The sequence below is a fragment of the Meles meles genome, chromosome 5 (assembly GCF_922984935.1).
Source record: "Meles meles chromosome 5, mMelMel3.1 paternal haplotype, whole genome shotgun sequence".
In the NCBI taxonomy this organism is placed as follows: domain Eukaryota; kingdom Metazoa; phylum Chordata; class Mammalia; order Carnivora; family Mustelidae; genus Meles; species Meles meles.
Genome location: NC_060070.1, coordinates 144,112,753 through 144,140,472, shown reverse-complemented (window position 1 = coordinate 144,140,472; position 27,720 = coordinate 144,112,753). Strand labels below are relative to the sequence as shown.

Genomic DNA, 27,720 nt, shown 5'->3' with positions numbered 1-27,720 from the left:
AGTGGAGGCTGAGGCTCGTCAGAGTTCAAGCTGAGGAGCCTCAGTGGTGTTGGAGGACGCAACAGAGAAGTGTGAGGGAGTCTCTAGGAAACATCTGACAGAACCTGCCAATATAAAGAGCTTAGTCTCCTTACCTGAGATCTCTGAGTGTTGGCCTCGCCTGTGTCTCTTAGCTCCGCTGAGGTTCCCGGTAGTGTGTACAACAGTGAGAATGTTCACACTGATTTACTGTCTGCTCGTTTGGGGTCTGGTGAGTGAGAACCCTGAGCGCACGTGCAGCTGTTCGTACACAGCATCCGTTTCTTTATCCAAAGATGTAAAGCGTATCACTGGATTTCTAAATCTACTTTTAACCTTTTACTTTTTACCATAGGTATATGAAAATTATCCTGCTTATGATTTAACTGAAAGAAAAGATTTCATAAAAACAACTGTTAAAGAGGTAAGTAGCTCCATCTTTTCTAATTTTGATCATTTTTGAACATCTAAGACAAAGGAGTGATGTATATCAAATACTGCCTATTTTTCAAAATAGTCATGTCACTAAATTTTATCATTTGATCCTCAAATTTTCTTAAAATAAATGGGGAAAATATTTTTCCCATTGTAAAGCTTAAAAATACAGTCCGAACAGTAGCGACGAAAGCAGTGTCAGGCCGCAGTGTATGTGGGCAGCTGGGGGCGTCCCCAGGACTTCCACAGCCACGTGAGCAGTTGCTGTCCCCCAGAGGCAGAAGATCCACAGTAGCTAGAGTTTGATATTGGTCCCAACACGTTTCCCAAGGTCACAGTTTAGAAAGTGGGGGGGGGGGGGTATGATTTTTGTGTTTCTAATGTGCTTTGGGCATAGGAAAATGATGTTTCTCTCATTGCAGCTGATTTCCTGAGGCAGAGGAGACAGATGACTTGTCCCATGGATGTAAAGATCTGATTTATACCATTATACCAGCAAAGAGAATGTATTTCCTTTTCTAAATCCCTGCAGGCGTTGTGTTGGTAGAACTTACTGCTGATCTTTTTATCTTGAGTGTTAAGTAAATTTGAGTTTGTTGTTTTAAATTGCATTTCTATGCAGTTTTTAGTTTAAAATTTTGCATGGCAGTAACTGTTCCTTGCTTTTATAGCTGTATTTTGTACATTTTGGATTTCTTTATATGAGATCGTAGATTCTCAAACTGTTGTAGTTTTTAGCGCACTTAGTAGTAGTCGCTTGTTTCAGGCATACTTTTAATCAAGTAGAACAAACTATTACTGACATTTATACATGCAGAGACTATGGCAGTATTTAGTATACGAACTATTTTGAATACACATCTGTCAGTGGCGGCGTGTTCCCCATATTAAAAATATACAGGCTTCAGCTCTTGAGATTAAATTGGAAATTTTCTGCATGTGTATATATGTCCAATTGTCAGCATGACAAAAGTGACAGATGTTATTTTTGTATTTTTAAAAACAAATTTGTTGTATATAAAGTTTTTTTATTTCTTTTGTGCAGATCAATTTTTAAACTCCTCTAGGTAGGTATCTTTACAGTTATAAACTATGAAATGTCAGTGTTCAGCCATATGGTATGACGGAGCAGTGAAAGGCAGAATTCAGTGGAGAAAACACTGAAGGAACAGATCGTTCTCTGCTTTGCCTCAGCAGTGTCATCCGTTTGTAGTTTTAGTGTTAATTCTGCAAGTGTCTGTAGATACATTTTCTATTAGGGATCAACCAAATCAATACATCAGAAGTTCAAAATTGGGGGGCAGTGTGGGAGTAAAGTACAAGCACATTTGGCTTATAATAAATGAACTGATTTTTATTAACTGCTTTTGCCCATACAAAATGCTGATATTTACAGGAAACTGGGCCACCTTTATAATTATGATCAATGTACCAAGTATTAATGCTAGAAGATAATGTGTAGGCAATAGTGGGTATCTCTGACACAATATTTCTCAAAAGTGATAAAAGACTTATTTTTAACATTAAAGAAGTTTAATGTATTTGTGGAATCAGGGCTTTTGGGTTTTAAATTTTGGCCAATCAGGATTTTAGGTGATCAGTATATAGACCACTCCTGAATGAGACTATTTTGTCTTTTAAATTGTCTTAATCAGTTTATTGAATAATCTCTGAATTTTAAAGTAAAAAGATGCTACCTTTGAGAGAACTAGGCCTTTGATAAACCAGGTGAGCATTTAAAATAAAAACCCATCCATAAAAATGGTGTGTGTTGAGTGTTAGGGTTTTTAACAGGTTTGACTTGTTTATTGGTAAATGCAAATGAATGGAGTAAACAACTAAATGAGACCCAAGAATTGGCCTTCGATTTTAAATATTTAATTTGTTCCTATAAACCTTGTCAATAAAAATAATAAATCCATGCTCTTGTCTCCTGCATTAATGTCTTACGGTTCTTGTAGCATTTCCCCCCAGCTGAGGAATTCAGAACAGGTTTTTAGGTGGATTTAGCCCCACGACCCAGTTAATTTGGAGTGCTGTTCAGTGATAATGGCCCACGGTTACATGGGTACGTACACGATGGAGAGGTCCAAGGGAAACCGGGAAGTGATCTCACAGAAGGTAGGGGACTACAGTTAACAACTGTTTATTTTCTGATCATTTACTTGAAAGGGGGTGAGCAAAGTCTACAGAAGGTTTGGAGGAGAGGGGACGGGTGAGGTTGCATGCAAGTTCCTGGGGAAGGCGTAGCTGATACGAGTGTGCTCGTCACTATACGGTACACAGTATTTGAAAAACAAGTCTAGTTTTTATTAAGTAGTTTTACATAACCAGCTGTTCACAATCTGCCGTTAAAACACTGTGTATTCACTGCTATTCAGTTATAAAATCTTCAAACAGTGAAAAACCATAATCAAGAGGAAAAGAAAAGTACCGTGGTTCCTTAACGAAAAAGTCAAATGATGTCACTTAAGACAGGAAATTTTTTACACAGACATTTACTGTACTTCGGCTAACGAGGTTTGCTTATAGCACAGTACAAGTTGAAGTGCCCAGAGCCTAAACAGTTGTGAGCCATTTCAAACTTAAAATACTTTGCATTTACCACTGAACACATGCTATTCTTTAAACATAGTATTTTAAAGCAGAAATTTCCCAATCAGTACCGGTGACTCATCAGATAATCTAAATCTCAGCATTTTGCTGTGTTAACCCAACTCTGAAACCGATTTACTGCAGTTTTGCTTTTCTGTATTTGTACCATACTCTGATGGGGACGGATGTGTCTAAGTTCTGTGTAAAGTTTGCCTAAAATACTATTTCTACTTACAAGCGGACTTTAAATTTTAAAAATGCCTAATATTTTGCAAAGTCTTTAAAATCATTTTGAGTCCCTTTCTGAAGCCGACTAATATAACTGAAAGAACTGTTCAGACTTTTTAAAACAAAAGCACTTAAGTTACCATCCACTTTTCTGATTTGGCAAGATAAGCATCCTGAAGACCCTGAAATCCATTGTTTTAAATGAATTATTTTGTCATGAGTGAAGAAAGGAAAAAGTGTCTGCCATGTTCTCAGGCTTTTAAGATATGGCTTTAAATGTGTAATATTTACCAGGATATCACATTTTTCTGCAGTTTTCCAGTGGACCTGCCTATGGAATACTGAAAACATAATGCTGTAAAAAATACTCTTAGAGTTTTAATCTGTTATTTTAAAAAGAGGGAGTTTTTTATTAAAGTATTCTGACAAAGATGTTTTTGCTTGTAGTTGCCAAAAGTAAGGCTATTTAAAGTACACCATCCACCCCAACTTGGCTCTTAGAAAAACAGTCATATTCTAACTGGTCTGAAGTGTGAAGACTATACTGTCTCTCCCCCATTCTAAGTGACAGAATACCTGTGCTGTTTTGCCAATGAGTGCACAAATCTAGAATGTATCACAAAAGATAGCTGAATTTAAATTTCTTTTGAATAACCCAATAGAAAGAAATATGTACAATATAAAACAGTCCAGAAGTTTCAGCTGAAGAGTTTGTGCTGTATCTGAAACAAAGATTTGTATCTCAGTTTTAAGTAAAAGCTCAATATTGGAGCTCTAAGAAAGTCTTAGGGCTCATTGGCAAAGATACTAATAAACTGTCACAGAAAAAAATGCATGGCTTTATCTGGTATTCTAATGATTGCTGCTTGGTTTCTCAATGTTTGAAAACTGATGAGTCCAGCAAAATGTCAGATTTAAAAGGAGTCTCCAACCATGGAAGAAATCCTACCCAAAATCTTAATTTAAGGTTCTCTTCTGCCTTATTCTGAAATACAGAAGACTTAGCCCTACTCAACCTGTGGAAAAAGCAAATCTAAGTGCTTCAAAAGGATTCTTGGGGCTAATGCTCTCAGAGAAGGTTTTCCGTTTGGTTTTATGAAAGTGAGGTCTAACATGTGTTTCAAACTTTACCATTTGGGGCACAGAAGAAAGCTGGGTCCAGACAAATTCTATTCAAAATGCTGCGATCTTGCTTGCTTCTCGAACGCCACTCAAATACGCCCCTGTAACAGTCTGTGGAAAATGCCTGTTTGTTGCCTGTAAGAAGTAATTGCATAATTAGAGGTCACGTATAAGGATCTCGAATGATAATAAACAAATAATCAATACAAGCTTAAACTTTCTCAAAGATGGACGGCACTCCTTTGTGCTCCTATGAACACTACGCCCCCATCACTGCCCCTGAACTTCTCTGGTTATCCCACCACACCTCACCAGCTCATTCCACAACTTACTCTACAGTCCTGGAGGTACTGTGTGCCGGTCCGTAGGATACCACCTCTCTATAGCATGTGCTGGAACTAAGAGGAATGACTAAGACACAGCCGCTGCCCCACCCCCACCAGACAAGTAATCTCGCTGTTCGAATCGGCAGGGAGCACGAACCCCTCCATCCACAGTTGGAGTTTCGCTAGATGGTGACAACAGAAGGACAGAGCTGTTACTCAATAGGAAGGGGAAAGAAAAGGTGAGGACTGGGAATGGGATAAGCCCCCTTTCCAGGAGACTAGCTGGAACACAACCAGCAAGCCAAGAACGGGAAAAAAGTCCTGATCTGCACCTTTGGGGGCAGGAACAATGACCAGGTCTGGGAGGCAGCTGTGGGAGAGCTGGTGAGCACGCCTCAGAAGGCGGGGAAGGACACAAAAGAGCTCTCTGTGAACTAAGCTGTGTGCCATGTCCCCTAGATGAATGGCTGGGATGGAGAGAAAAGGTCCGGTGCCCAAGACGTCAATAAACGGAGGTACTGTGATCAGAAGGTACTTGCCGTCCAAGTACTGGTTGGGGAGAGGGGCAGAAACTTCACAGAAATAGGTTTAAAACTGTTCTTTAACTGTGAGGTAGGACCTGTAGGACAAGAGCTCAACAGAGCTGCTCCTGGGAGCAGCTGACTGGCTGCCCAGCCTGGAGTCCTGCTCTGTTCCCACAAAGCTGGCTCTGCAGCCCAGTGACTCTACGAAAGCCAGCTTGTCCATGATAGTCTTCTGTAGTCCTCCCAAAGTCAGGAAGAGAAAACACCCACTCCGTTTTCGATGACACTGGAAGATGTGTGCGGTCCTAAGCTAACATACCAAGTATGCAGACATGAAAGAGTGCTGAGAATTGCCTTTACTCCGCTCCATTCAGGAAGGGTAGTGGCGGGGTGGGGGGGTCAAAAGCAACCAGTTCACCCCCAAAGAATCTCTTAAAGTTCTCAGCCACTGGAGGCATCAAGAACCACAGAGACAGAGGTTGGGCGTGAGTGAAAACAGGACTGAAGGCTCCGAAGAGCAGTTTGGGTCCTCACCTGCTTCCCCGCTCCCACCACCACAACCGGAGATCTGGGGAGGCAAGGGTGAGGCACCGAACCATACAGGGACTGAGTCAAGTCTTCATAACTAAGAGCAAAGCTTTCAGCTCCCAGGATGTCAGGAGCTGCCACCAAGCAAAGAGAAACGACAGGTTCCCAGAGGAAAGAGCTATAGATAGATACACTGATGTTTGCGGATCCAACCGGCCGCCGGCAAGATTGCGGGCGCGCTCGGTAGGCTTTTATAAAAATGCCTCGCTCAGATCTAAGCAGTCAAGGGTGGGATATCTGGACACATGGGAGGCAGAGGCCAAAGGAAACAAAATAGGCACTCAGGAGTCATGAAGAGGTACTACCTAAAGAATAATCCGAGGACAAGAATGTCCTCATAAAAGAGACAATTTACAAAGTCAGTTCAAGGGTGGGAAGGTGGATCTCCCCACAACATGGTAAGATGACAGAGACGAGTAACAGCACAGAAAAAAATCAGATAATCAATTCAGGAGTTCCAATATATGTAACAGAAGATCTAGAAATAAGGGAAAAAATGGGAGAGAATGATCAGAAGTGAAAAAACCAAGGACTGAAGGATATGAATTACACACACTCTAGATTACACACACACAAGTGAAAACGGGCACAAAAAATCAGTGGTAAAACAGCAAAACATTTCTCAACAGAAATAAGCCAAGACAGAAGGCATGCCGCTTCATACCCATTACGACGGCCATTATCAACAACCCACAGAAAATCGCAGGGCGCCTGGGTGGCTCAGTTAGTTGAATGTCTGACTCTTGACTTTGGCTCAGGTCAGGATCTGAGGGTCATGAAAGTGAACCAAGCACCAGGTTCCCCCCGGTCCATACAGAGTCTGCTTGAGATTCTCTCTCCCTTTGACCCTCCCCACCCACACACACACTCTCTCTCTAAAATAATAAATCAATCTTAAAGTCTCCAAGTGTCGGAACCTTTGTGACTGCTGGTGGGTGTAAACTGATGGCGTTACTGTAGGAAACAGTGTAGCGGTTCTTCAAAGAGTTAACCAGAGAGTTAGTGTATGACCCTGCAATGCCTCTTCTGGGCATATGCCCCAGAGAACCCAAAGGAGGTTCCTGAAGATATGTACACACCCGTGTTCACAGCAGCAGCTCAAGCATCCAGGACGTGAATGCCTACACGAAATGTCATCTGTCAGGCGCCTGGGGGCTCAGTGCGTTAAGCATCTAGCCTCAGCTCAGGTCATGATCTCAGGGTCCTGGGATCGAGCCCCATACCAGGTTCCCCGCTCAATGGGGAGCCTGCTTCCTCCTCTCCCTCTCCCTGCTTATGCTCTAATATTTTTTTAAAAATATCTATACACGCAATGGACTATATTTAGTCTTAAAAAATGAAGGATATTCTGACCCGTGCCACAATCTGGATGAACCTTTAAGAACATTCTGCTGAGGGAAATAAGCCAGTCACGAAAGGACACACACGGTTCCTTCCACTGAGAGGATGAGGCACCCAGAACAATCCGCAGAGACGCAGTAGAGATGTGGCGGCCAGGGGCGGAGGGAGGGGGAGTGGGGAGTGTTGTTTCACTCCGCAGGATGAAGATGTTCTGGAGGGGACGGTGGTGACGGGGGCACAGCAGCGTCAGTGTATTTGATCCCACTGAACTGCAGACCTGAAAACAGGCAAGATGGTAAAAGCCTCATTCTAGATGGAAATGGGCACTGTAGTTCATGACTGTCGTTCATGGTGTCCGGAACCTGACCGCGGCTACACTGAGATGGGGGGTGAGGGGGGCGGAGCGCTTCTATCCCAGCAAGTGTCCCGCAGGGGTGACCACGAGACCCCCAACAGTCTCTGCGAGGCTCATGCAGTGCAGGGGGAGTAACGAGACTCTTCACTATTAGAAACAAGGAAGAAAAATACTTCCAGATCATTTGCCAAAGGCACAATCCACGTAGTTCCGACAGTTTGACTTCTCAGGCCCTGACATAAAGAAACTGGATCCCGGGGGCGCCTGGGTGGCTCAGTGGGTTAAGCCGCTGCCTTCGGCTCAGGTCATGATCTCAGGGTCCTGGGATCGAGTCCCGCATCGGCCTCTCTGCTCAGTGGGGAGCCTGCTTCCCTCTCTCTCTCTCTCTCTGCCTGCCTCTCTGCCTACTTGTGATCTCTCTCTGTCAAATAAATAAAATCTAAAAAAAAAAAAAAAAAGGAACTGGATCCCAAAGATGACAGGTGGGGAGTCTGTGACGTCTGTCCATGTTAAGTGGCGCTCAGAGCAGCCCAACCACAAGAGCTGCGGGTTGACTGACAGCGACAACTGCCGACTTAACCGAAGTTCTTTACGGACTTCAAACAGTTCCGATGGTGAACTGTACGTCGTGCATAATCTACCCCAGTTTAAAACAAACGTTAAGAGGAAAGGAGAGAGTAATCTAGACAGTAAAATGCCAACCCTGGAGAGCGGGAAGGAGGGGTCCCAGAGATCAACCAGTGCAGACCAGCGCACCAGCCAGGGACGCCAGGAAGGGGGTTTCCAAAAGTGGAGCGAACGTGCCAGGTCCCAGGCACTCGGCGGTGCTCTGGGGAGGACGGCGGGGCGGGGGGCGAGCACTGAGCTACTGAGCACAGGGGCCATGACGGCCGTCAAAGCTGCACGAACGCCGGCCCTGCAGGAAGCCACGTCACGGGAGCACCGATGCCCTTCCCAAGTGTGAAAGCCCCGCACCACACGGGCCACATCGTCAGCCTGAGGGGATGCCAGCGGCCGAAGTCTGCCTCGTCACGTCAGAAGTCAACAGCAGAAATGTTTGGAGACAGAAGTAAATTCCCGAAGAAGCGACAGAAAGGGTTCAAAACAGCTGTCCTGAGAGGGGGGACGAGGGTGTTGAGGGGGCATCTGCTGTCCTGCCTCATGATGGTTTTGGTTTGTTTGGGTTTTTTTTAAGATTCGAGGGAGAGAGAGTGTGTGTGTTGGGGGCAGGGAGAGGGGGACAGAGTGCAGCGGCCTCCATCCCGGCGTGGAGCCCGACTGCCGGGCTCCACCTCACGTCCCTGAGATCAGGACCTGAGCTGAAATCAGAGTCAGACGCTTAAGGGACGGCGCCACCCGGGCGTCCCCAGCGTCAGAACACTTTGACCATATCTGACTTTGCTTTGAAACCCTGGATCCACTTCAATTAACATAAAGTAACCAAATAAAAAGCGTCTGGCTCGGGGTCCGGACACGCACCTCGCCGGCGAAGAAGACTGTTCCTTGTATCTCCTCGGCGATGATATCGTAGGCTTCTCCGCTCCCGCCCGTCTTCACAAAGCTGTACGCCATCTGGATCCAGGGGTCTGCGCTCCACCGGGTGACAAAATACTTCGTGGGATCGGGGACTTCCTGTGTCAAGCGGAAGGAACCATGAACCAGGATCCAAGAGGGACTGAGACAGCTGCGGCCTGGAGCAGCGACTCCCGGGCCCCCGCCTCCAGAAATGGCATCGTCCCTCTGCCCTGTCCCCTACCGTCCCCCCGCATCCACCCAGGCCCCGGACTTGTGTGGCATCCTCCATGCCCCGCCCGAACTCTGCAACCTCCCCACGTCTCACGGCTACACCCTCTCCAGCCAGAGACGCAGGCCCCCATCCAGCCGGCCCGCGCCAGCCGCTAAGACTCAGAGTGGCCCCTGCGGACGCCCGGCACAGAGCGGCGGGTGGGTCGGAGCAGAAGGGAAAGGGGCAGCCCCGGGACGGGCTGGAATCCTCAACAGCCTCCACAGAACGGCCATAGGACGCGATGTTTCACGTTCACTAAGTTTCAAGTAATTCAGGCCTCTGACAGGCACCAGCAGGAAAAATATTTCTACAGACACAATGTGCTCAGTTCCAAATAACGAGCATGAAAACAAGTTTGGGGGCAAAAACCCCAAGTGAGGGACAACTGTAAGATGTAATCACATCACGTAAAATAAGCAACAGACCCCCCCCCCCAACCAGGGTGGCCTCTCTTTCTCTAATTTATGTAACTTTTGAGTCATTTCAGTTCTTTCTACTCCCACTCCTTTATTTGAAAAAGACAGCAGCCACGCCATTTCCAGGTCTCCAGAAATCGTGAGATTTGGTAGGCTGGCACATAGGAAGTACCCTGAGCTCCTCGGAGAAAAGACAGAGAAGGGACGAGCTGCGTCTGTGGGGTGGGCGAAAATTCTGGACAATATTCCTTCGGAAGGGAAGTTGTCAAAGCTTGCTGGGGTGTGGGTTAACCCCGGACATCGGGGAAATGCGGAGCTTCCACCATCCCCGGGAAAGCAGGGCCGTGGCGCTCGCTGCAGCGCACACACACACACTCAAACAGGAACCGCATGGAGATGAGCAGGGCCTCTGCAAGAATGACGTGCAAATTCGTGACGCGTTCCACATTTTGGGCAGTTCCCCAGCGAACAGCCACGCTCTGTGGATTAGCATAAAAAAGGAGGGAGGAAGGAAGGAAGGGAGTGCGTGATGTGAGCCAAAAAGGAAGACAGTGGTGTGAAAGGTGGTAGGAATACTGCTACAGGCTCGTGCGTGTCCCCCCCAAATTCCTACGTTGCTGCCCCTCGCCCCAGTACCTCCGAAGGGGACGCTATCTGAGAACGGGCCATCCGTGAGGGAATCACGTTAGAGCCTCAGGGTGGGCTCTAACCCAGGAGGACTGTGTCCCCATGAGAAGAGGGGAGGACACGGACAAGCACAGAGGGAAGGGCGGGTGAGGGCACAGGGAGAAGCGGCCACCTGCAGGCCAAGGAGGGCGGGCGGCCTCCGAAGGAACCAGACCCGCCGGCACCTGCTCTTGGACTTCCGGCCCCAGCCCGGGAGAAAATCTGTGGCTGTGGTTTAAACCACCCAGTCTGCTGTCTGCCACGCTGGCCCGTGCGGACCGGGGCAGGCACAGAGGTGGGAGGCTGGACCCGGGAAAGAGGAAGGACGCGGCCCCCGGATCGCCTTCATCCTTGGGGCTCCCGCCGCGGAGAGCGCGCTGGTCTCTGACCTGCTCCTTGAACAGCTCCCGGAGGACGGCCATGCACAGCTGCAGCACCTGCTTGTCGTCCAGGGTCCTGACGGACGCCACGGCCTCCCCGGCGACCACGGACATCAGCACGCTGTGCTGCTTCTGCAGGCGCGAGAGGAAGGCACCGGCAGTTCACGTTCTCTGCTTTCAGGACCGAAGTCCCCAATCCCGGTGCTCACAAGCAACCCCCCCCCCCCCCCCCCCCGCCGCGGCCCCTCCCGTCCCTCCCCCTCCTGCTCTCAGTGTGCAGCTCGCTTCCCTCACAAAACTCCTTATTCATCTAGACATTTCGTCGTTCGCGGCGGAGAAGCTCGGGAAGGAGGGTAGATAGGAAGTTCGGGGATGCTCTAGGCTTTCCCCTTGTAGGAACTCGTTCTAGAAGAAACAGAGGGTGGAGAAGGGACGTCTGCAGGTAAAATAAGGGAAAAATCCTTCTTACACGGTAAAGAAATTTTGCCCATGGCTCCCAAGGGAAACCTCTTAAGATGAAGTTTCTTGGGAGGAAGAAGAAAAGGGAACAACAAGGGTGATCCTTCTGCAGGAACCAGTAGTACCTCTCCTGTCCCAGGCACGCCCCTTGCCCTCCGATCGCATCGGGCGACCCCCTGCCTGCCCTCCTCTGGGCCGCTCTCAGGAGGACCCTCGAGAGCAGAGTTCAGGTCCCGCTCATCACCGTGCTGCGCTGACTCGCCCCAAGAAGACGCCCCACCAGCCCGAGAGACCCGTTTCCTAAAGCAACTGACCCACTGCCCGGGGAGCAACGACGGCCCTTGAAGAGAACTCGGCAGACGGCGGGGCTGCTGCAGGACAATGGCCCAGGCCAAGCATCCTCAAGCACCGCACAAGGACCCAGAGCGTCCACACTGCCATCAGTTCTGGAGCGTGACCGGATTCTGACTGCGGCAGGGGGACTCAAGCCATGTTTCTCCAGCGACTTACCTGGGGATCCATGTCATAGAACACAGCGAAAAGCCCCCGCTTGCTGGCGCTAGGAGGTACGTGACCAAAAAAGTCAGCCCCTTGAACTTTACTGTCCCAAAATCGGTAAGGGAATTGCAAGGCAATCTGGAAAGTGAGCAAGAGAGAGAGGGTTAGGAGTCTCTGGGATCCGGAATACGGCAATCTCTAAGAAGCAACCTATAGTTCTCGACTGAAGAGCTAGGCACGGAAAAACAAACCTAAATGCTCCCTTTCCAGGCACCCGTCTTGTTTGTTCTCTTGTGAGCATCTGGCTTTTTGTGCTGTTCAGTCCCATACTCCCACCGATGACAATGGGACCCACCAGCAACCACCAGGCCGCTGTGAAGATGCAAAGCATTCCTGAGACCTGGTCTGGAGCGAATGTCGCTACAGCCAATTCCAGCCAACCCTAGGGCCGCCAGGATCCCCTGAAGCCCTCGCATTTCTGCTAGAGATTTTAAAGGCAGAGGAACTGAAACTCTCTCCTCACTGGGACCAATTAAAGGAGGGCAGGCATAGAAAGCAGCCCCCCCTCCAAAAGAGCTACCTTATTTACATATTTATATGCCAAGTTAAAATTCTGAATAGTAAGATTCATTTTCCTAACGTCAAAATTCAGACCTTGGCCCAGCTTTTCTCCTCTCGTTTTGCTAGTATCCTTCTGTATTCTTCATGAATGATTATTCCAATGAAAAGAAAATCTTCGAATTTTATTTGAATTAAAAAATTATCCCCTACTTCCCAATACCAGAAGTTAGGGAATGCCAGTCACCGGGCTTGAGTAACTTGTCACCTTTTCAATGATGCCTGCACCTAAGCTGTTGATAGCCTTCATCTTCTTTTCTGACAGCGGTGGGTTAAAGTGAATGGCACCCTTCTGCAGTAAGGCCAGTGGGACCGTGACTAATACCTGTGAGAAAAAATGAACAATGAACACACAAAAGCAACCGAACCTAACACCACAACCACTCAGTGGGTTCATTTCCAGAAAAATCTCAACACACAAAGGACATTTCTCCCTACTGCCAATCATGAGATTGTCAACATCCCCTTATTTTTATATTGGGAAGAGCAAGGTCCGTCATGTTCCATTGGCCAGGTTGTTCACTGCACAACGGTGCCTGGCTGAGCAGAAGTGGCATCCACATGGAAGAACTCACAGAAAGGTCTTGATGGTTTAGAATAACCCTGGGTAGAAAGGCTCAATAGGTCCCAATCCTGAAAAGCAGTACTGTAATAGGAAATGGCCCTAAATATGGAATCAGGAAACTATATTTGTGTATCATATCTGAAACTTTCTAGTGTGCAGCCAATACCTGCCCTGCTAACTTCAAAGAACTGAGGTAAGGCTTAAAATGAAAACTCTTACAACATACATCAATATGTTACATAAATGGTAAAGCACATCAAAAACAGTACAGAGTATTATAATCACAAAGAGCCACAAAAAATTTTTTTAAAGGAGAAAACAATTTATCGCAGAGTCTCCAATGGCTCATAAAATCATTTAGGAGAACTGAATTAACAGGTGCTGTGCTAAAAGAGCCTTCAAGAATGACTCTCCAAGTCCCATCACAGAACCCGGCCACAAAGAGCTGCTGTCTCTCCATATAGTCGGGACATCTCTGGCTCCAGAGCCATGTTACCATGACCAGCGCCAGAAGCCATCATTCCTGCTGCCGGCTTGAGAATCGGGCCGCTTATAGAACAAGCGTCACCCTGCTGGTGACCCAGCAGGGGCCGCCTAGAGGCAGAGTCACAACGTGGGCTCCTGAACGCCTGCCTTGTGACTCCCCTGCGGAGAGGGAGTGGACCCTGGGGCCTCCAACGGCCCTGCTGCAGAAGAGCCCGACACCCTGACAGTCCTGCTTGTCAGAAGTGAAGCAGAAGCCACACCACAACTTCCAGGTCTCCCACTAGTGTGGCTGAGTGGCTGCACCATTTCCATCCAGAACCTCAGCTGCTAGTGTCTGGGAAGTGTGTGTGTGTGTGTGTGTGTGTGTGTGTGCGCGCGTGCGTGTGTGTGTGTGTGTGTGTGTGTGGTATTTCCGCCATCTATGCTGGGGGCCAGCACAGCAGGAGCAGCGTGCAGTGGAACTGAATGCCAACCGCTCTAGCTACCAGAGCCCTCATCAAAGACTGAGTGTGCTTGGCTTGAACCCCAACTCCAGGACCCCAGGAAGGCCAGAGTTCTTCCTAACATTGCGTCACTATTTTCTGCTACAGGGAACTTGTAGAAAGTAGAAAGTGTTTTCAGCATGCAATCAAAAAAAAGTGTGGGGGGGTGCATGGGTGGCTGAGTCGGTTAAGCATCTGCCTTCAGCTCAGGTCACGATCCCACGGTCCTGGGATCCAGCCCCGTGCCAGGCTCCCTGCTCAGCAGGAGCCTGCTTCTCCCTCTCCCCCTCCCCCTGCTCCTGTGCTCTGTTTCTCTGTCAAATAAATACATAAAATCTTTTTTTAAAAAGGGAGCAATTATTCTCTTGGATGCATAAGAACTTTAAGGAAATAAGATCTAGATTTTAAGATTTTATTTATTTGTCAGTGAGAAAGCGACTGTATAAGCAGGGGGAGCAGCAGGCAGAGGGAGAAGCAGGCTCCCCACTGAGCAGGGACTCGGTCCCCGGAACCCAAGATCATGACCTCAGCCAAAGGCAGGCACTTGACCAACTGAGCCATCCAGGCGTCCCAGATCTAGATATTTTCTTAACAAACAAAAAGCTTTCAAAAGCACATGAGGGGGCGCCTGGGTGGCTCAGTGGTTTAAGCTGCTGCCTTCAGCTCAGGTCATGATCTCAGGGTCCTGGGATCGAGTCCCACATCGGGCTCTCTGCTCAGCAGGGAGCCTGCTTCCCTCTCACTCTCTCTGTCTGCCTCTCTGCCTACTTATGATCTCTCTCTGTCAAATAAATAAAATCTTTAAAAAAAAAAAAAAAAAAAAAAAGCACATGAGCTGGGCGCCTGGGTGGCTCAGTGGGTTAAGCCTCTGCTGTCGGGTCAGGTCATGATCTCAGGGTCCTGCCACTGGGTCCGGCTCTCTGCTCAGCGGGAAGCCTGCTTCCCCCTCCCTCTGCCTGCCTCTCTGCTTACTTGTGATTTCTCTCTGTCAAATAAATAAATAAAATCTTAAAAAAAAAAAAAAAGGCCCATGAACTAAGGTAAACAGGCAGAAGAGAGAAACAGAGCTGGCCAGAGACTCACACCAGCTCTCGGGTCAAGCAGCCTGGAAACCCGCACTACAGCTTTGTTTGTAAACGTTTGTCGGTGTGTCAGGCTGGGGCGGTCATCCTTCACTTACAAGTTGGTTTGGAAACTTCCAATTCAAACCATGATGTGTGCAGACTGCCATAAAAATAAAAAGACTTTAAACATTTCGGAGCAGACTTTGAAACACCGCTCTGCCCTGATACCCCTGGAGAGCCGGATCCAAAGAACGGAAGGCAAAGGTGCCTGGTTAGGGTCAGGCAGAGGGTGACCCAGCAGGGGCCGCCAAGAGGCAGAGTCACAAAATCCCAGAGGTTGAGCCATCGGCTGATCTTCAATTTTAAAAAGAGGTATTTAAAAAAAAAAAATTCACCACTTGGAGAAGCGTCAGATATTAGCCTGACTCTCACTTTGGGGTTCACAGTCGAGGACACTGTCGCTGGCCCGGCTGCAGGCTGGACTGACCGGGGGAAGAATTACAGACATGACCAGCCCGAGTCACTGAGAACCTGTGCGGGGAGGAGCTCTGGCTGCAGTTTTTCTTCTTAAGCCCCTCACGGGCGGTTCCCACGTGAGTCGGGACTGAGAAGCGCTACAGTCCGAAGACTGCATCCTACCAGTCCCAACACCCCCGGCAGCCAATGGCGGGAGTGACAGGAGGATCTGCCCCGCGGGCTCATACCCTAGACTCCGTCTCTTCACCTGACCTGCGATCCTTAGGAGCATCATGGGCCGTGGAGTACCTGGAAATAACTGGAAAGTGCAGAGCACAGCTAATCCAGGAACCAGTGATAGCCTCTGTGATACAATTTGGTCCTCATTTCAGACATAAATAAACCGGAATAAATTTATGGGTCTTATTCATCCCCCTCTGGTTCATGGAAGCACCCCTGCTCTCCCCAACACCGCAGAAATCTCCGTGTGACATCCCAGAGTATAACACCTTCCGCTGTCCATCTACTGAAGTTTATAAAGAATCCCAACAATATAAAAGTACTCCTGCCAGTTTCAAAATGAAAACAGAGCTGCCTTCAACAGAAAAATGATCCCACGGCAAAACAAACTAAAAAAAAAAAAAAAAAACCCACTGCCAACTTGGAAAGTACCAAATTAAACAAAATAAACTTTTTTTTTGGTAATACACAACTTCTCAGAGCCTTTAACACACTCATACTTAACCCAAAAAGTAGACTGCAGTATAGAATACTTTTCAAACTTATTTGGCCAAAGGATTTTTCTTATTCAACTCTCAGGACTCATGTACCCCAGAACGCACTTTAAGAAACACTTTTTGGGGCGCCTGGGAGGCTCAGTGGGTTGGGCCACTGCCTTCGGCTCAGGTCATGATCCCAGGGTCCTGGGATCGAGTCCCGCATCGGGCTCTCTGCTCAGCAGGGTGCCTGCTTCCCTCCCTCTCTCTCTGCCTGCCTATCTACTTGTGATCTCTCTCTGTCAAAGAAATAAAATCTTAAAAAAAAAAAAAAAAAAAAGAAACACTTTTTGGAATTCCACCTACCATGAAATCCATATGGTGTTAGAGCAATTATATCAGATCTGCAGACCCACACAGGATTAAGTGGAGATAGGTGAGTCTTCAGGACTCCATCTCCAGGCAGATTGCCAAAGGCAAACTACTTGGTGGAAAAGACGGTTTTCCCAGACCCCCAGGTCCCTAGCAGCACCTAGTGAACTCCTTGCACTTACCTTTTGTGCTGTACACCCTGTCCCATCCGTAAGGGTAACCTGCACCTCATCTCCAGAATAATCAATGCTCTGTACCTGCTCGAGACAAATAATCATGAAAACCATGAGGGATGGAGCCGTACCATCCAGGATCCTCTCCAAGTATATCATGTGAATGTCTATCTCCAAGAAGCCAAAGAATCATTTCCTGGCATTCAGAGATCTGAACGACATTTACAGCTTACTTCAGGGAACTCTCACCCAGTCATTAAAATTTATAAACACTGTCAGAATATGGAAACTCTTTAAAATCGCTTATCTAAAGTGAAGCATACACCATGTTACAGTCTCTGCGATCAGAGCAATGCACAGTGCGAACGCACAGGGACAAAGATGCGAAGGGAGAATTTCCGAATGAACACAGATGCACAGTGTCAGCGAGGTCATGAGACTCCCACACACACGAGTAACCAAGACGCATCTGCACCACTGCTGCTTCCAAACAGCGGGGCTACCTAACGAACGAGGTCACGGCAAGCACCTGTCTCCTGTGTGACCCACGCGCCTCACGCTTCCCATCCTCCAAACACAAGGTCCATTCAGAGCGTCCCCCCTCCAACGCTGTCGACACTCACTGGAGATTCGAGCCGAATGTCTAGGCCTTCTGCCAGTTTCTCAATGATGACGGAGTAGCCAGGCATTAGCAGAGTGTGGTCACCAGCGAACTGGGCAAAGAACTCGTTGTGGTCCCAGGAGCGAGCAGACACCTGGGAAACGATAATGTGCAGGAAAGCTTATTTTTTTTGGTCTGTCTATTTATTTATTATGTAAACTCTACCCTAATGTGGGACTTGAACTCATGACCCCAAGGTTGAGACTGGCACCTTCTACCAAGTAAGCCAGCCAAACACTCCAGGAAAGCTTATTTTGGAACAAAAGGAGACATGATTTGGACCTGGGTACCACTCCTTGACAGCAAGGTATACTGTGTATCAACAATGCTGAAAAAGGAGAACTCGATGAATGAAACTGCATTTGGAGAACTCTATCTATAACTGTCACCAACACGGCATTTCTACAGAGGCTGAAATCCTGCACGATTGTGGAAAACAGTGTTACTCCAATGGCAATGGTGAATGCCTGGTAGCCCAGCTGGTTAAGCATCTGCCTTCAGCTCAGCTCATGATCCCAGGGGGTGGGGGGTGGGGGTCCTTGCTCAGCGGGGAGCCTGTTCCTCCCTCTCTCTCTCTGACAAATAAATAGTAAAAAAGAAAAAAAAGAATGAATGAAAATGGAGACATCCTGATTTGGACAATAAGCCAGGGTCATCTGTGGAGCCTCGATTCAAAATATAGAAGATCTGAGTATCAAGACCACGGTCGTTCCAGGAGTGAGGCAAGTTTAAATTTATTTCAGCAAGATTCACAGACCACACCTGCAAGGCTCCTCTATTTCGGTCTCTGGAGAGCAGTGCTCTCAGACCACGCAGGGTTCCCCAGGGCCGCCCGCAGGGCCTCCGTGGAGCGGGGCGCGCAGGGGAAGGAGGGCGGCCAGCACGCCAGGCTCTGGGCCCCACGCAGATCCAGCACCAGGGCCCTTCTGACACACTCTCTGAAGAAAGGTTTCTCTAGCTTTAACACCAAAACAAGCTCTAAACCACGGTGGGGCGACTTCGTTCAGAAGTCACGGTTTTTGAACTTGCCAAGAGCAGAACCCGTATTTCCTGTTTACCCAGAGCAGCCCGGGTTCAGGGCCAAGACCCGGCACACGGACACACGCGCACCAGCATGTGCAGAGCCCGGGTCACAGCCGGGACCCGGCAGACGGACACGCGCCCCAGCCCGCGCGGAGCCCGCACACCTGGCGCAGGCTGCTGCCGCAGGCGTACTCCAGGTTGCTCAGGTGGAAGTGCAGCACCTGCTCCTCGAGCTCACTGAACTGGATGCCGGACTCCGTGATGAACGCTTTGTAGATCTCTTCGATCTTTTCTGGAACGGGAAGGGAGCAAAGCAGAGCAAAGAGCGGTCACGTCATTTCCTCATCCTCTACCCCGCGTTCTGCTCCTCCTGCGACCCCGCACACCCCCAAGCGGCTGATGTCCCTTCCCAAGGAGACCCGGGGTGCGTGGCGTGGGGGGACAGGACATCTTGCTAAGGTTGGTTTCGCTCAGGAAGGAAAAGCTTATCTTAACTGGAAACACAGTCTGTAGCTCTGCATCTTCAACCATGTTTCGTTTCTGCCTCGTTGAACAATTTCTTCTTTTTGCTCAAGTTTGGAGAGGGAGGTACCCCCTGTGCCCCAGAGAAAATTCCTCCTCCCTTTCTGGTCCTACTGCCACCACCTCAAGTCCAGTTCTTAGAACATCTCACCCCAACCCAGAGCCCTCCGACAGACTACCGGCTACCTTCTCTCCAAAACAAGAATGATCCACCGCGGGCTTTCGTCACCCGAGCCTTCTGCCTCGATGCCTTTTAATTACTGGTTTTCTACCGCCTGTGTCATAAATTCCCAAACCCACAGCCAGACCAAGCCAGCACATTTTCAGCCTTTCTCAAGATAGCACCTACTACCTGCCGGCTCCCACGTTCCACGGAGCGGCAGCCGGGTCTCCTGCGGGTAAATGCCGACCGTGGGAGGACCGCTGCCGCCTCTCCCCTCACTGGCTGCCCCCAAGGCCTGGCCCGGCCCCCTGCCACTCCAGCATCCGCCGGCCACCACGTGCCTCGGGAATCCCGCTTACCGGCAACCCCCACCTTCAACCATTCCACACAACCGGAACGTTCAACTACACAGACACACAGCCCTGTGGTATTATCACTCGGCTCTGGTCTTAGATTCCCTTTGTGGGGGGACGGGGTGTGGGGAGGCTGATGTCTGACAAACTGGAAACATCTTAGCACACGGCACTTCTTCCTAACCTTCGCCCTGAGGACCACCAGCCCACATGTGCGCTGTGGACTCAAAGCTTCCTTCTATCAAGCCTGTGCACTTGCTCAACTAGAAACGGAACTGAAAGTGGGTTCAGAAAAAAAAAAATTGGACAACTCCAGGCTCTCGTTCAAATTCATGCTACATCGTGATACGGGGATGGCCACGGCACGGCTGGGTCTGTGCTAGGCTTCGGCCCCCCGACCACAGGGCCTTTGTGCTACCTTCATTACCATCTTGCAGTCCCATTCCTGCCTCCTGCTACGTGGTTTCTATTTTCCTTTAGGTTTTGTAGAGATTCGGGAGGAACCAAGATTTCTAAAACAGTATATAAAATTAAGTATTAATAGACTGGGAAAAGCCTTAATGTGATTTTCATGTAAATTACACTTAAAGCGTTATTACATATGCTCCCTGAAATTAACTCTAGCTTCTCAGTATTTCTATCTGGATGTTTTCAGCGAAGTGCTAACGAGCTGGCATCTCTGCTCAGACACTACGAGGCGGGAGAGAACCGGGACTTTCTTTATGCAGACACGTACGCACCGTTATTAGAGCTTTCCCAGATAATATTAATTAGAAAAACCAACTTACACAGTTGGTGTTGCAGACCCTCCCTTGATAACTTTTCTTAATTGGCCAAGACAGAGCAATATTGTTAACTTTTTTACCTGGTGGCCTTGAGAAACGGGTGTAAGAACCCCCGCCCCCCAGCGATTACCACCCACGTGCACAACACTCACTAAATTCTGAGCACATTCACCAAGTCAGCCTAGGAACTGTCCCCAACTCCGGAAAAGTCAACAATGTCCCCCTGGGTCTGGCCATTACCTCCGTTTGATTAAATGATCCCTGTGCCGCCCAATTTCTGAAAATGTTCTCTGAGAGTCCGTAGGGGATCACTTACAAATAAGGGTGACTGGGGGGGGTCTCAAGCAGGAGGGTGGGGGAGGGGAAAGAGAGGGGGACAGGGCTTGCTACTGAGACCTCGACCCCAAACAGTGAGGGAGCATATACCAGGACGCAGAACTAAGAACCCTTTCAAGGAAACATACACCTGAAGCAAATTAACATCCTGAGAACAGAGTTCAAATGATCGCACTTGAAGAAACCCCAATAGGACACCAAAACCCATGAGTGGTACATACAGGTCGTTAGCACTGCAGGCTAAATGCACATCAACCTAAGAAGCAGAATGGTCAGATCTCCACTGGCACCCTCGTGGAAATGCGTGCTTACAGATAAGTTTTCCAAAGAGTACAATCAACTGAGAATATTTGCTCCAAACAGTAACAAAGCCTAACTATTTTCAATTAAAATTTTCCAAATGCAACACACATTCTTACATTCTTAAATAAAACATACTTAAAAAAAAAAAATCTCAAGCTACTGCCCCCAAAAAGGGAAAGGAAATCCTGACATACAAAAACGTTTTATCTAGAAGGGACATTATGTAGGGACTATTCACAGGGGCCTATACCACGTTTCCTTAAAATAAGCTCCTCTGGGAAACTGAAAATTAAACATTTAAGTAAACCTTTTAAACATCAGCTATTTTATGCAAAGTAAGATCTGAGTGTGCTCACGCACACAAGCCTCTACAGGTCCTTGAGGAAGTTCTCCACAGAGCGTGACAGTCCGAAAGAAGGCTCCTAGGACTTCTCCTGTGTGTGTGTGTGTTTTAACATAAGCTCTACACCCATCGTGGGGCCTGAACCCATGACCCCAAGATCAAGAGTCGCAAGCTCTACCGACTGAGCCCGCCAGGTGCCCTTCACAGGACTCCTCCGACGGCAGACGTCCGAGCACACAGGTGGACGCTGCTCGTGTTCATCAAGCTAGGGTGACAAGGGGACTCCGATGGAACATTCAGAACGCCATTCTCCCATACCTCCTAAAGGAACATCTTGGAGCTGAGTCTTATCCTTCCTCCACTCAGAGACAACATCCAAGAGAGCATTAAAATGAAAATCCATGCGCTTGTCAATGGTGGGGTCAGTTATTCGTCCACCTTCCTGAATTAAGTCACATCTCTCTCCAAATTTATGCATGCTGATGCCAAGCTTCAAAATAATAAGAATAAGAAGGTGAAAATTTGCCCTGGAAAAAATACTTACAGGTTCTAAGCTGAAATGAGACAGAGCTCTCATGGAGAAAATGGTCTAGCAGTTCTCGGAGAGAAAGCTAAATGTGTTTCCTGGGGGATGGCAGCAAAGGGAGGCAGTGAGAAAAAGAGCATGAAATCTACGAGACCTTATTTTAGGAGAAGGTGAAGTGAGAGCAGCAGCGTCCATGCCATGCACTCTACAGCTTTGCGGGCAGGATTTATTAATGCTCCCAGTGCTACGGCCGAGCACGGCCTCTCCTTGCTCTGACATTCCAGCCCCACGGTGGACTCTCCCATAAATGAGCACGCAACCACACAGACACTCATGGAAGGTGATGTTGAATTTACTGTCAATAAATAATACTTCAGGAAAAAACCTTGGGCCTACCGGGTCTTCAAAGAAACTATAGAGAGCTGCCCGACGAAAGACAGGATGCCCAGGTAAATTGGACTCTCGGAGGAACAATGAGTAGTTTGGGTTTTGGTGTCTGTTTGTTATTGCTTTTGTTTTTTTAGTGTAAGTATGTCCCAAATGTTGCATGCAAAACATCCCATGTAATATTTGGAACATACTTATCCTAAACACAATACTTGTTGTTTATCCAAAAGTCAAACATAGCTGGGTATTCTGTATTTTTATGGGCTCCATCTGGCAATCATAAGATGAGCTAACTGAGTGGCCTGCAAATAACACACAAATATAATTAAAGATCTCAGAAAAATTTTTTTATGTACGCTACAGTTCCACCTTCTCTGAAAGGAAGAACTGTAACTACTTTTGTTGACTTTTTTTGGGGGGGTGAGGGGGCAAGAGATCATTTACGGGTGGTTCTGTATCATCTAGAAGCATTATTAATTCTACACACAAGAAAAATGAGACCATTTTTTCTTTTGACTATCTACAACACAAATGTTAAAGAAACCCACTTGTTCACACATTAGTGCTACTGGGTTGTTGATACAGCCGTTGACAATCTGGGCTCCTCTTCCCACTGTGACGCCTTTAAAAGATTTATCATCCCATACTCGGCCTCCAATTCGGTCTTTGGCTTCCAAGACAGTTACCTAAAAACACAGGCAATCAGGGAAGCTGAATAGGATAAGAAACCGTATTAAACGCAGTGCTATAAATCCAGAATGACACACAGTTACATAAGTTCCATATCTGGTTAATTATGGTATCACTTGGGAAAAAAACTTTAAAAAGAAAGTAGTGTGAACAGAAGCCAATGTAGATGTTGAAACAAACCATCCAGCTTTTAGCAAGGAGGGGAGTGAGTGGTCTGCTAGCGAGATCCCTCAAACGGTCTCGTCTCCAATCCCATAATAAGATTTGATGAATTACCGCATGAAATGTGCTCTGAAAGTTTTACTTAATACTAGTACATAAATTAAAAAGCACTGTAAGAGGGGCGCCTGGGAGGCTCAGTGGGTTAAACCTTCTGCCTTTGGCTCAGGTCGTGATCCCAGGGTGCTGGGATTGGGCCCTGCATCAGGCTCTCTGCTCAGTGGGGAGCCTGCTTCCCCCCCTCTCTCTCTGCCTGCCTCTCTGCCTACTTGTGATCTCTGTCAAATAAATAAATAAAATCTTTAAAAATAAATAAATAAGTAAAAAAATAAAAAGCATTATAAGAAACCAGACTAAAGGGGTGAGTTTTTCCTATAAAACGTCTCTGTGTCCAGCAAAATGCCTTCAAATAGACCTTAACTTCCCTAGGACAGGACTACTGTTAAAAATAAAAGTGTACGTTGATCATACTACCCAAGTATGACCTGGTGGGCCTGGCCTAAGCAGGTTGGCCCCACACCCAGACAACGTTACCTCCCCCAAATTTTACACGGCATGAGATGCTGCTGGTGGTGGACAGCTCTGACAACGAGCGCCACATTTCCCTGGGTCACAGTAGCCCAGGGGAAATGTGACTCCTACTCCGTTTCACTTCTGGATCCCTAACAGGACTCTTTCAAATTGCTCAAGGATGTTCCCCAAGTCAACTGTCCCGGTTACTCCAGGGAATCTCTTTCCTAACAACAGAAGGACGGGTGGTCTCTTTGGGGTCTCTCTCATCACCTGGTGAGCAAGAGCAGAGAAGGGGAGGGGTCCTCTGAATATTCTTATTCCTCATTCTCTCCAACAAGGAAGGTAACAGCCTGAGGTTCTAACCCTCCCCACCCTCTTTTCTCTGATTTCATGCAGAGTAACACAGACCCATCGGTGTCTAGTTTTGCTTTAGTGTTAGAGGAAGGCACTGTATTAAAGACAGCCCCCTAGACTTTGGATATTAATAACCTTCCTTGCAATATCATCTATGAGTTTCCCCAACAAAAACAAACAAGAGATCTTGGCCCTAATATCTAATGCTGGAATAAATAAATGATCAATTCAAACACGTCCTAGCTTAATACCAATCAGAAAATACTTTGAAATGCAAACACGCTTCCCATAAATCCAACTGAGGCTCTTCTGTTTTATGAGGAAAATAATGTAACCCACGACTTACATCTTCCATTCAACCGAGGAAAACTTCTCTTAGACATAGCTACTGAAAACTTTTCTCATCTCTGAAACTCCTCTGGCAGAGAAGACATTGTGAACAAGCTGTCCTTTCTTTCAGCCAGAGAAAAGTGATAAGACTAAGTCAATTCCACCAAACTGATTTTTAGGTTTGGTTTAACTGAAAACCAAAGTCCTTGAAAAATAAGTTTTTTAAAGAAAGAAGTGTGTCAGACTTAGAAAGTCACAAATTGAGGGGTGTGGTTAATTCAAACGAATCTAATGGAAATGAGATTCTGAACTGCACATTTTTTTGTAAGTCTCAATTTTGACTGATTCTGAACAACTGGAATAAGGCCACATACTAGCTAAAAACTATCCTACCTTGGAGAAGCAGGTCACCTCAAGTACGTATAGCCCTTTAGAAGTCATGTAATTCTGTCTGAACCGTGGATTAACCAATTCAATCTTGCGTCCAGAAGCAAAGATTGTGATCCAAAGTAAGACTCCAAGTGTGCCTTTGAGGGGCACCTGGCTAGCTCAGTCAGTCAAGCACGCGACAGCTGATCATGGGGTCACAGTTTCAAGCTCCATCGTTGGGCATAGAACTTACTCAAAAAAGAATACGTTTCATTTGCATAAGAAAAATTACTGCGTGTTTCAGAAAATTTTATATGGGAAACGGTGAATTTCCAAGCTGCTATTTGTTTTCTCAAACTATTACAAAAACAAGGACTTTTTCCCAGCGTGCCGTCTGTGGTGTTGACTAACAGCCTGTGGAGAATTTCTGCTTTAGTTTCTGCACAGACTCCCTTCTGATTTGCTCATTAGGAATCTAAAACCCTGTCCTGGAGCACCTGGGGGGCTCAGTGGGTTAAAGCCTCTGCCTTTGGCTCGGGTCATGATCCCAGGGTCCTGGGATCGAGCCCCGCATCGGGCTCTCTGCTCAGCAGGGAGCCTGCTTCCTCCTCTCTCTCTGCCTGCTTGTGATCTCTGCCTGTCAAATAAATAAATAAAATCTTTAAAAAACAAAGAAACAAAAACAACCCTGTCCTAAAGCTGCTGAGAATGGCTATTCCCTCCACCTTTCTTTTATTAAACCCATTTCAAATGTTGTGTCTTTCCTAGGAGCAGTTAGAAAGATTATAAAAGATACACAGTGACTTCGCATTCTCCACCAAAATCAGAAACCGGTTTCTAAATCTTAGAAATTCTGGACCAAAGGGCACGGTTAACCATCAACTCCATGTCCCCGAAACTCTTACCTTAATTCCAAAGTTATGCAGTTGCCTAGCAGCTGCTAATCCTGCTGGACCAGCCCCGATAATGATGACGGATTTCTTAAAAATAAATAAATAAATAAAGGATCCATTAGAGAAATGAGAAAGCAATGTATTGTTTTAGTTGTTCTAAGAAGGTACTAACTGCCAAGCCACATTAGTTCATCTACATTTCTTGGATGTTCACAGAAAATTACTTTCCTAAAGAATATGGATGCGTGTAAGTAAGCCCCTTCTCCTCTTTTCCACAGTCTAGGGGACCGGAGCCTGATAGTCTCTTCCCCAGAGGAGCACAGTCTGCACAACTCTTACTCTGTAGCGATCACGTGACTGTCACAAGTATCGTTAACCAGGACCCACTAACGCTGTTGTCGCAGACTAGCGTTTTTCGTGATGGCAGTCAGGTTACTGTGAGAGCAACAGCCACCTACGTTGTGGTAATCTTTAGGAAGAAGACGCTGGTCGGTGCCGACGCTGAGAACTCCCGTATTGATGAGGCCTTTCCTCGTCATAAAATAAAGGATCCTCTCCACTTCTTGCACGCACCGGATACGCACGAGACCCCGGACAATGATGTGAGGAATACATTTCTGAGGGGTAAGAGCTTCCTGTGTGTGGAAACAAAACCAGACTGTTAAAGACAAATAGATGGAACTCTGGGCTCCTCGAAAATTAAGGAGAATTCCTCTGTGACCCAGCAGGCCCCCTCCTGGGTATCCACTGAAGAGAACTGCAAACGGAGGCTCATACAAAATTCTTATTCACGCTACTCAAATTGCCAGAAGGTGGGACTATCCAAGTGTCCATCAACGGATGATGGATAAACCAAATGGGGGTAGATCTGTACGTGGGCCATTATTTGGCCATAAAAAGGAATGAGGTACTGATCCGTGCTACAACACGGAGGATTGAATCCTACAAACATGATTCTGCGTGAAAAAGCTACTCACGGGAGATCACATGCTGTAGGATTCCATTTGTAGGAACAACTCGCCATGGGCAAATCTAGAGAGGCAGGAAGTAGATCAGTGGTTGCCAGAGGCTGGGGGGAGGGAGGAATGGGGAGTCACTGCTTACTGGCTGTGGGGTTTCCTCTGGGGGTAACCAAAAGTTCTAGAATGAGATGTGGGGATGATTACAAAACACTATTTAATGCCACTGACTGTACCTTTTACAATGGTAAAAATGGTGAATTTTACGTTGTGTTTCTACCACAATAACAAAACCAACCAAACCAAACCAAACCAAAGCCCTCTTGGGGTATTCAAGTCCATCTTGTGTCACTAAGACATAGTAGGATCAAAGCGGGTGGGGAGGATTGCCTGGTGAAGGAAGAAAAAGAGAGAAAGGGACAAAAGGAAGACACGGCAATTTCTACTCCATCAGCTCATCTCCTCCTCCCCAAAAGGACAGCTATGGGGACCGGGGGGGTGACCATGTTGCAGATACATTCCTGACTCGATACACCACACAGTAAGGGCCACAGCAGAAGCCCATGCCGTCACTTATCCCAGCAGCAGAAAAACCTGGATTCCCATTACTGATAAGATGTGAGGAGACAGATTTAGGAATGTGAAAACAAACAAACAAACACTGCCTTTCCCTGTGCACCCCACTGTCGTCAAGGCCTTGGAACGCTTCAAAGATACAAAACTAACATAGCCTTGACCCACGGTCATGAAGTTAGAACAGGCTCAAGAGTGGGGGTCCCAAACTCGGGCTCATCCTCTACTTGTCCCCAACCCCCCCAGCTCTGAAAGAACCGAACCACACACAGGAAGAGGACTTACAGTAGACCCAGGACCAACACGGGGTGGAACTGTGCGGGTCCACTCACACGGGGACACTTTCGATAAGCACCGTGTGGTACTTAATAACATTTTCTGTAGCTTACTTGCTTGTGAGAATAAGTACATAATATACATACCACATACAAAATATGTGCCAATCAACTGTTTACATTATTGGTAAGGCTTCAAGTCAACAGCAGGCTATTTGTAGTTGAGTTCTAGGAGGAGTCAAAAGTTCTATGTGGCTTTTTGACTGGGCTGGTGGGGGGGTGGCAGGTATCAACGCCACTAAGCCCCCACATTGCTCAAGGGTCAACCATATTCAAGAAATAACATTGGCTTGGGTCGGGGCCAAAGGTAAAAAGCTCTTGTTTGTAGTCATGAATTTAAAAAAAAATTTTTTTTTTCAAAATCTTTGGTTCTTTCATGGCAAATATATTTGCGTTTTCCCACTAAAATATTAA

General features: G+C 47.3%; 2 protein-coding genes across 3 annotated transcripts in view; one reads left to right on the top strand and one right to left on the bottom strand.

Annotated features, from left to right (window-relative positions):
- Positions 1-2,374, top strand: part of DEK (DEK proto-oncogene) — a 33,402-nt gene extending 31,028 nt beyond the window's left edge. Inside the window, exons 10-11 of the mRNA XM_046005459.1 lie at positions 374-442; positions 876-2,374. Of these exons, the coding sequence (XP_045861415.1) occupies positions 374-442; positions 876-887 (81 nt within the window). The 3' untranslated portion in view covers positions 888-2,374. The remainder of the gene's footprint in view (positions 1-373; positions 443-875) is intronic.
- Positions 2,375-2,506: 132 nt separating this feature from the next.
- Positions 2,507-27,720, bottom strand: part of KDM1B (lysine demethylase 1B) — a 97,470-nt gene continuing 72,256 nt past the window's right edge. For both annotated transcript variants that reach the window (XM_046005457.1, XM_046005455.1), the window contains exons 10-21: positions 25,898-26,074; positions 25,452-25,526; positions 22,620-22,757; positions 21,477-21,648; positions 18,518-18,645; positions 17,293-17,424; positions 16,679-16,753; positions 12,564-12,680; positions 11,750-11,875; positions 10,790-10,912; positions 9,012-9,164; positions 2,507-4,533 (exon numbers count right to left, since the gene is read on the bottom strand). In XM_046005457.1, coding sequence (XP_045861413.1) covers positions 4,450-4,533; positions 9,012-9,164; positions 10,790-10,912; positions 11,750-11,875; positions 12,564-12,680; positions 16,679-16,753; positions 17,293-17,424; positions 18,518-18,645; positions 21,477-21,648; positions 22,620-22,757; positions 25,452-25,526; positions 25,898-26,074 — 1,500 coding nt within the window. In that variant the 3' untranslated portion in view covers positions 2,507-4,449. The remainder of the gene's footprint in view (positions 4,534-9,011; positions 9,165-10,789; positions 10,913-11,749; positions 11,876-12,563; positions 12,681-16,678; positions 16,754-17,292; positions 17,425-18,517; positions 18,646-21,476; positions 21,649-22,619; positions 22,758-25,451; positions 25,527-25,897; positions 26,075-27,720) is intronic.